Source organism: Orycteropus afer, unplaced genomic scaffold, assembly GCF_000298275.1.
Source record: "Orycteropus afer afer isolate SDZICR_OR568_19922 unplaced genomic scaffold, OryAfe1.0 scaffold00405, whole genome shotgun sequence".
NCBI classification, from domain to species: Eukaryota; Metazoa; Chordata; class Mammalia; order Tubulidentata; family Orycteropodidae; genus Orycteropus; species Orycteropus afer.
The window spans coordinates 1,754,534-1,762,465 of record NW_006921992.1 but is presented as its reverse complement, the minus strand read 5'-3'; the positions used below and the strand labels follow the sequence as shown (position 1 = coordinate 1,762,465).

The following is a 7,932-nucleotide window of genomic DNA, read 5'->3' as shown; positions in this document are numbered from 1 at the left end:
TTCTGACATCCATTTTGGTCTTTTCTTCCTTTCCTGTCTTTTTAGTGACCTTTTCCTTTTTTCATGGATGATGTTCTTGATGTCATTCCACAGTTCCTTTGGTTTTTGTTCACTGGTGTTCAGTGCCTCACATCTATTCTTCAGATATTTTCTAAATTCAGGTGGGATATAATCAAGATCATTATTTTGGCTCTTATGGACTTGTTTTAATTGTCTTCAGCTTCAACTCGAACTTGCAGATGAGTAATTGATGGTCGGTTCCACAATCAGCTCCTGGCCTTGTTTTGGCTGAAGATATTGAGCTTTTCATTGCCTCTTGCCACAGATGTAGTCATTCTGATTCCTGTGTGTTCCATCTGGCAAGGTCCACATGTATAGCAGGCATTTGTGTTGTTGAAAAGAGGTATTCGTAATGAGTAAGTCATTGGTCTTACAAAATTCTATCATGCGATCTCCAGCTTCATTTTCATCGCCAAGGCCATGTTTTCCAACTAATGGTGATGATTGTTTGTTTCCAACTTTTGCATTCCAATCACCAGTGATAATCAGCAATCCTGATTGCATGTTTGGTCAATTTCAGACTGCAGAAATTGGTATAAATCTTCTATTTCCTCATCTTTAGCTTTGGTGGTTGGTGCATAAATTTGAATAATAGTCATATTATTGGTCTTCCTTATAGGTGTATGGATATTATTCTATCACTGACAGCATTGTACTTCAGGGTAGATCTTGAAACATTGTTTGTAATGATGAATGCCTCCCCATTCCTCTTCAATTTGTCATTCCCAGCATAGTAAGTCATATGATTGTCTGATTAAAAATGGCCAAAACTGGTCCATTTCAGCTCACTGATTCCTAGGATATCAATGTTTATGCATTCCATTTCATTTTTAGCAACTTCCCATTTTCCTACATTCATACTTCATACATTCCATGTTCCGATTATTGGTGGATTTTGCAGCTGTTTCATCATCAACAAATGGAGGTCCCAAAAGCTTTACTCCAGCCACATCGTTAAGGTTGACTCCACTTTAAGGAGGCAGCTCTTCTCCAGTCGTATTTTGAGTGCTTTCTGACATGAGGGGCTCATCTTCTGTCACTATATCGGACAATGTTTCAGGGCTATTCATAAAGTTGTCCAGTAATATCTCAGACAGTGTTTCACTGCTAGTCATAAGGTTTTCACTGGCCAATTCTTTGAGCAGTGGATGGCCCCTTCCTTCTTCCAAATCTGTCTTAGTCTGGAAGCTCCTCTGAAACCTGTCCACCATGGGTGACCCTGCTGGAATTTGAAATACCCGTGGGATAGCCTCCAGTCTCACAGCAACACGCAAGCCGCCACACTATGACAAACTGACAGACAGGTGGATTTTGCCCATAGAACTCTTCAGTATTGCAACTTGATTCTTGAATTTTCTCTTCAGTTCTTTTAGCTGGAAAAGTGCTGAGCATGTTCTTCCTTTTTGGTTTTCTAACTCCAGGTCTTCACACATTTCATCTTAATACTTTACTTTGTCTTCTCAGGCATCTTTGAGATCTGTTCAGCTCTTTTCTGTCATCATTTCTTCCATGGGCTTTAGCTACTCAATGTAAACATTACAGCCTAGGAAACCCTACGAGGAAGTTCTACTCTGTCACATGGGGTCATCATGAATCAGGATCAACTCCATAGCACCAATCAACATTATTTAATGAGTAACATCCCTAGGTGGGAGTCCTCAGGTGGCACAAGTGGTTAAAGATTCAGCTACTTACTTTGAAACCAGCCAGAGGTGCCTCCCAGGAAAGGCCTGGCAATCTACTTCTGAAAGTTCACTGCCATGAGAACACTATGGAGTACAGTTTTACTGTGAAACACATGAGGTTACCATGAGTTGGGATAGACGCTACAGCAATTGGTTATGCTTCTGTAAGGGTCTTGAGTGGTTTGGTTTTCACTGACCTACTAACCTAAGGGTTGGTTCAAACCTACCCAGCATCTCCTCAGAAGAAAGGCCTGGTGGTCTGCTTCCAAAAGCTCACAGCCTTGAAAACCCTATTGAGCAGTTCTACTTTTTAACACACGGGGTCACCATGAGTCAGAATCAACTCAACAGCCATGAGTTGGATTTTTTGGTAGTTAGTGAGTGCTCTGTGCCAAACCCTGTTTTAGGTGCTGAGGACCCAGCTCAACAAGACAGACAAAATTCCCTGCTGTATTAATTTTGGGCTTCCCCAAAAACAGAGCCTGAGGCAGGGATTCAGAGCCCAGTGGATTATCTGGGTGGTGATGCCAGGATGCACCAGGAAGGGAGTGAGGAAGGGAGACAGGGACGAGAAGACGCCCAAACAGGTTGTGTTGATGAGCAGGTCATACTGTGGGAAACAGGCTTGGTTCTGAGGGAACCCCTGGGAGACTGTTTACATCACATCTCAGAGCTGACCCAGCAGAGGAGCGAGGGAGCTGGGGTATTGATCTGCCCACTCTTGCTTGCCATTGGGTGAGGGCTTCCAGGGACAGGGGGCGGGGTGCTTCCTTGACACTTCGGACTTGCCCCCTGAAAGAGCAGATCGGCTTTGTTGCCAGCTACAGATGGTGGAGTATGGGTGGTGTACTGCGTTTGCAGACCTTGCATACACCTTTGCTGGGACACTGACCCCCATCTCTGCCCTACTGTCCTGCCCCCAGGAGGAGTATGTACAGGAGGGCATCCGCTGGACCCCTATCCAGTACTTCAACAACAAAGTTGTCTGCGACCTCATCGAAAACAAGCTGGTGAGGGCCAGGCCGATTTGGGGGCTTTCATGGAGCCCTGGAGCTGGGCATAGGAGGCCCAGGCCCGGCAAGCTGAGTCGTGTGCTCTAGGATACAGTTCCCACCGTCCTTTTCTACCCCCACGCACCCCTCTTGGGTAGACAGACATCATGGAAATAGCGCCCCCCCTTCAGACACTGACTTTGCCCACCTGTTCACCATGCACCCAGTCATTCAACAAACACTCCTCCGTGGGGCCGCTCAGGGCCAGAGGGGTGAGCACTGGCAGGCCTCCCAGACTGAGGGAGGAAAGAGGCATGGACCCCCCCAAGGAATGCCTCTCTGTTCTACGTGCCAGCGAGCCCCCTCACACCCTGGCCCCCACCACCACGTTTTGCCCTTATATTCGGAAGCCCCAGAACTTGGGGATACAAAATCCACCCAACTCTATCCCTTGCCCCTCCTCTAGCCACACCCCTGCATGCTCTCCCTGCCCGGAAGTTGGATGGGGGATAGACCAGGGCCAGGATAGCTCTGTCCCTTAGCCCCCTACCACACCCCTTCTTCCTTCCATCTGTCTCCACCATCCCCACCTGCCCTGCCGCGTCTCTCTCCCCGCCCCATTTCCCTTTCCCCGACCCCGCCCCTCTTCCTCTTCCGGCCCCGCCCCCTAGTCCACACCCCACCCTTCTCTCCGACACGCCCTGTCCCCGGTCACGCCCTTTGCCCGCCCCTTTGCAGACCCCGTGTCTCTTCCCACCCTGCCTGCCCCCATCGTCCCCTTCTCTTATCTTCGCACCTCCCACTCTTCCCCCTTCCCCCGGGCCCCCGCCACGCCCCCTCGCCTTGGTCACGCCTCTCGCCCGCCCCGCCTCCGCAGAGCCCGCCGGGCATCATGAGCGTGCTGGACGACGTGTGCGCCACCATGCATGCCACTGGCGGCGGCGCGGACCAGACCCTGCTGCAGAAGCTGCAGGCAGCTGTGGGCACCCACGAGCACTTCAACAGCTGGAGCGCCGGATTCGTCATCCACCACTACGCCGGCAAGGTGCCCGCGCCCCGCACCACCTGGTGGCCCCCACTGACGCCTCATCACAGCCCCCCACACCGGAACCCCGGCCCAGGCTGCAGCCTCCCACCTCCCAAACTGGCAGGGCCCGCCCAACCCCCAACTACACGGACCCCGGGGTCCAGGCCATCGTCATCCCCCTACTGACCCCAACCACAGACCCCTCCACTACTGACCCTCTGCTGGCAGAGGCTCAGGAATTGTCCAATCCCCAAACTGGCCAGGAGACCCCACGTTTCCTCAGCAAGGACTGCTGAACCCCACTGGCCCCTGACCAAGGCTACAACTCCCCCTACTAACAGGACAGCCCACACTGACCCCAAGTGGGCAACAGGCCACCAAGGCCTGCCTATGCTGCAGACTCAAGTGTAACCAACCTCACCCCCTGACCCAGGGCACAGCCCCCACCTTCTGACCCAATGTGGAAAGCAAACTCCCAGAGACCCCAGACCCAGGGGGACAGTTTCCAAAATGGGCTAGAGTCACCCACAGGCCCTACCCAAAGCTAAAGAAATCGACCAGCTGTGGCCCATGCACACACACACACAGGCACAGGACAGGACTATAGACTTCTGTTGATCTCAGCAGGAGCATCAGGCACCCCCAGGGCCCCTGCTTCAGCTGCAGCCCCCAGCCCTAAAGTGGCCTAGAGCCCCCGTGTTCCCTCAGCCAGACTGCAAAAACCCTCACCAGGACCACAGAGAGCCCCTCACCTACACAGCAGATCCAGCCCACAGCCCTAGCTGAAACCCCCATGCACCCACCCCTGCCCAGTCCTGTAACCCCCTGACATTGTCCCCAGTCTCCAACTAACCAAGGCACAGATACTCAACCCCCCTTTGACTCCAAGTTGATCAGCAGAGCCCTGGGGACCTTCTGCCCAAGCTACAGCCCTCAACCCCTCACCTAAGGTGTGACCCCCACTGACCCTCTGATTCAGGCTCCAGCCTCTGCCCTCAATCTGAGCTGTAATCGATCACCTCTGATCCAGGCTGTAGCCTCCCACCCCCAACCTCAACTTGGGCATCAGCCCTCCAGAAACCCCAGGAGAACCCCAGGTTGCAGCCCTCTCCCCCTATTCTGAACCATAGACCTCCATAGACCACCCCCAACCAGAGCTGTAGATAGCCCCTGATCCCCTCACCCCAGAGTAGGCCCCACAGCACATGAGCCCTCAGCCCCTCACTTCCTCCAACGTTCCATCCTCCCAGGTCTCTTACGACGTCAGTGGCTTCTGCGAGAGGAACCGGGATGTTCTCTTTTCAGACCTTATTGAGCTGATGCAGACCAGTGAGCAGTGAGTGGTTCCAGGGGTGGGGCCTCATGGCAGAATCCCCCTCATAGGAGTAGAGCAGGGCTGGGGCCACCCCACCTTCCCCAGAGTTCCTGTCATGCCCCAAGTTTTGTGGGGGGTGGCTGTATGGCCAAAACCATGTTCTTTATTGACTGGTCCTCTTGATGATCCTTGGGTGATGTAGACAGTTTGCGCTTGACTGCTAATCCAGAAAGGAGCCCCGGTGGTGCAGTGGTTAAGTGTTTGGTTGCTAACTGAAAGGTCTTTGGTTTGAACCCACCAGCCACTTCATGGAAGAAAAATGCCGCCGTCAGCTTTTGTTAAAGATTCCCAGAAATCCACTGCCATCAAGCTGATTTCAACTCATAGTGGCCCTGCAGGACAGAGTAGAACTGCCCCATAGGGTTTCCAAGGTTGTAAATCTTTATGGAAGCCAACTGCCACATCTTTCTCCCATAGGGTGGCTGGTGGGTTTGAACCATCAACCTTTAGTTTAGCAGCCAAATGCTTCACCACTATGCCATTAGAGATTATTGCATAAAAATTATAGTCTTGAAACCCTGTGGACCCGTTCTGTCTGGGTCACTATGAGTCAGAATCACATGACAACAGCAGGTTTGGTTGTTTGGTTTTACTAACCTGAAGTCCGACTGAAAATCAACCACTGAAAACCCTTTTACTTAGATGTATAATTAACGCCTATGGAAGCAGCAGTCATGAAATGAGATGACGTATTGCATTGGGCAAATCTGCTGCAAAAGTCCCCTTTAAAGTGTTAAAAAGCAAAGGTGTCACTTCAAGGACTAAGGTGCACCTGACCCAGGCCATGGTATTTTCAGTCGCCTCATATGTATAGCACTGGGCAAATGTGCTGCAAAAGACCTCAAAGTGCTGAAAAGCAATGATGTCTCTTTGAAGACTAAGGTGCGCCTAACCCAAGCTACAATGTTTTCAGTCATCTCATATGCATGTGAGAGCTGAACAATGAAACAGGAAGACCAAAGAAGAGTTGATGCTTTTGAGCTGTGGTGTTGGAGAAGAATGCTGAAAGTACCATGGACGGCCAGAAGAACTAACAAATCTATCCGGGAAGAAATGCAGCCAGAATGCTCCTTGGAAGCGAGAAATGTCCAGACTTCACCTCGCCTACTTTGGTCATGTTGTTAGAAGGGACCATTCCCTGGAGAAGGATGTCATGCTTGGTAGGGTGGAGGGTCGATGAAAGAGGGGGAGGCCTTCAACGAGACGGATTGATACAGTGGCTGCAACGATGGACTCGGGAGGAGTAAAGATTGTGAGGCTGGCACAGGACTGGGCAGTGTTTCGTTCTGTTGTACACAGGGTCGCTATGAGTCAGAGCTGACTTAATGGTTTGTAACAACAACAACATTATATATGCGAAAGCTGGACAATGAGTAAGGAAGACCAAAGAAGAATTGATGCATTTACAATGGCCTGCCAGAGAGTGAACAAATCTGTCTCTGAAAAAGTACAGCTAGAGTGCTCCTTGGAACCAAGGCTGGCAAGACTTCGTCTCGTGCACTTTGCAAATGTTATCTGAAGGGACCAGTCCCTGAAGAAGGACGTCATGCTTGGTAGAGGGTCAGTGAAAAACAGGAAGACCCTCAACGAGATGGACTTTCACAGTGGCTGCCACAGTGGGCCCAGACAGCAGTGACTGCGAGGATGGGGCAGGACTGGGCGGTATTTCATGCCATTGCACATGGGGTCGCTATGGTTGGAACTGACTCCATGGCACCCAACAACACAAAGACTGGCAGGTCGACTGAAAATCAGCCACTGAAAACCACTGTCACACAGATCTACTCAGCCACACATGGGTGGCCATGAGTCAGAACCGACCCAACAGTAACTGGTTTTAACATAGTCCGAGATCCAAAAAAAGTAAAAAGGAACAGGTGAAATTAATTTTAAGATGTTTTCTTTCACCCAGTATACTGCTCACTGTTCATTGGTCTTCATCTGCCACAAATATCCTTTCAACATGGAATCCGTATAAAAAATACCAGATGAAATATTTTATATTGTCTTTTCACACTTAGTCTAGAATCACGTGTGTATTTTAACACCTGTAGCGCACCCTGATTTGGGCTGGCCACACTTCAAGGCCTCCATCCCCGCATGCAGCCAGTGGTTGCCATATTGGAAAGCATCGAATTAGAACAATGGTTCTCAAAGTGGGATTCCTGGACTAGTTAGCAATGACTTGGCCCTAGCCCGGAAGTGCCAATCAGACAGTGAGCGAGGGGCCCAGCCATTTGTGTTTTAACAAGCTCCCGTGGTGATGCTGATGCCTGCTGAAGTCCGAGAACTATGGAGGCAAGGAAAGCCAAAATCCCACACCCGTTGCCAACAAGTCGGTTCCAACTCATGGCAACCCCACGTATTACAGGGTAGAACTATGCTCCATGGGGTCCTTCTTTTCTCTTCGTTTTATTTTCTTGTTGCTGTTAAGAAACACAGCAAAACACACCACTTCAACAGTTTCTCCATGTACAGTTAGTGACGTGGATTACTTTGTGCAAGTTTTGCAGCTGTTCTCAACCACCTTTTCAGATATTCCTCCTCCCCGTTAACAATCTTTTGAGCTGGTTGTCAATTTCATCCCCTACAGTTCTTGAAAGAGCATAAAGCTCAAAGCAGACCTTGGTTACTAGTTAAGCTAAACCGTCGTTCAGTTCTAAGAAGACTTCAGGGCATATCGTTGTTGTTGTTATGTGCCGTCAAGTCGGACCCGACTCATAGTGACCCCTCCTTGGGTTTCCAAGGCAGTATCACTACGGAAGTAGATTGCCCCATCTTCCTTCCAAGAAG

The 7,932-nt window shown here is 50.3% G+C and overlaps 1 protein-coding gene across 1 annotated transcript in view; it reads left to right on the top strand.

Moving 5' to 3' along the window:
- MYO1F (myosin IF) overlaps nt 1-7,932 on the top strand; it is a 50,950-nt gene that overhangs the window by 13,453 nt on the left and 29,565 nt on the right. Inside the window, exons 13-15 of the mRNA XM_042782672.1 lie at nt 2,669-2,755; nt 3,615-3,782; nt 5,015-5,100. Coding sequence (XP_042638606.1) covers nt 2,669-2,755; nt 3,615-3,782; nt 5,015-5,100 — 341 coding nt within the window. The remainder of the gene's footprint in view (nt 1-2,668; nt 2,756-3,614; nt 3,783-5,014; nt 5,101-7,932) is intronic.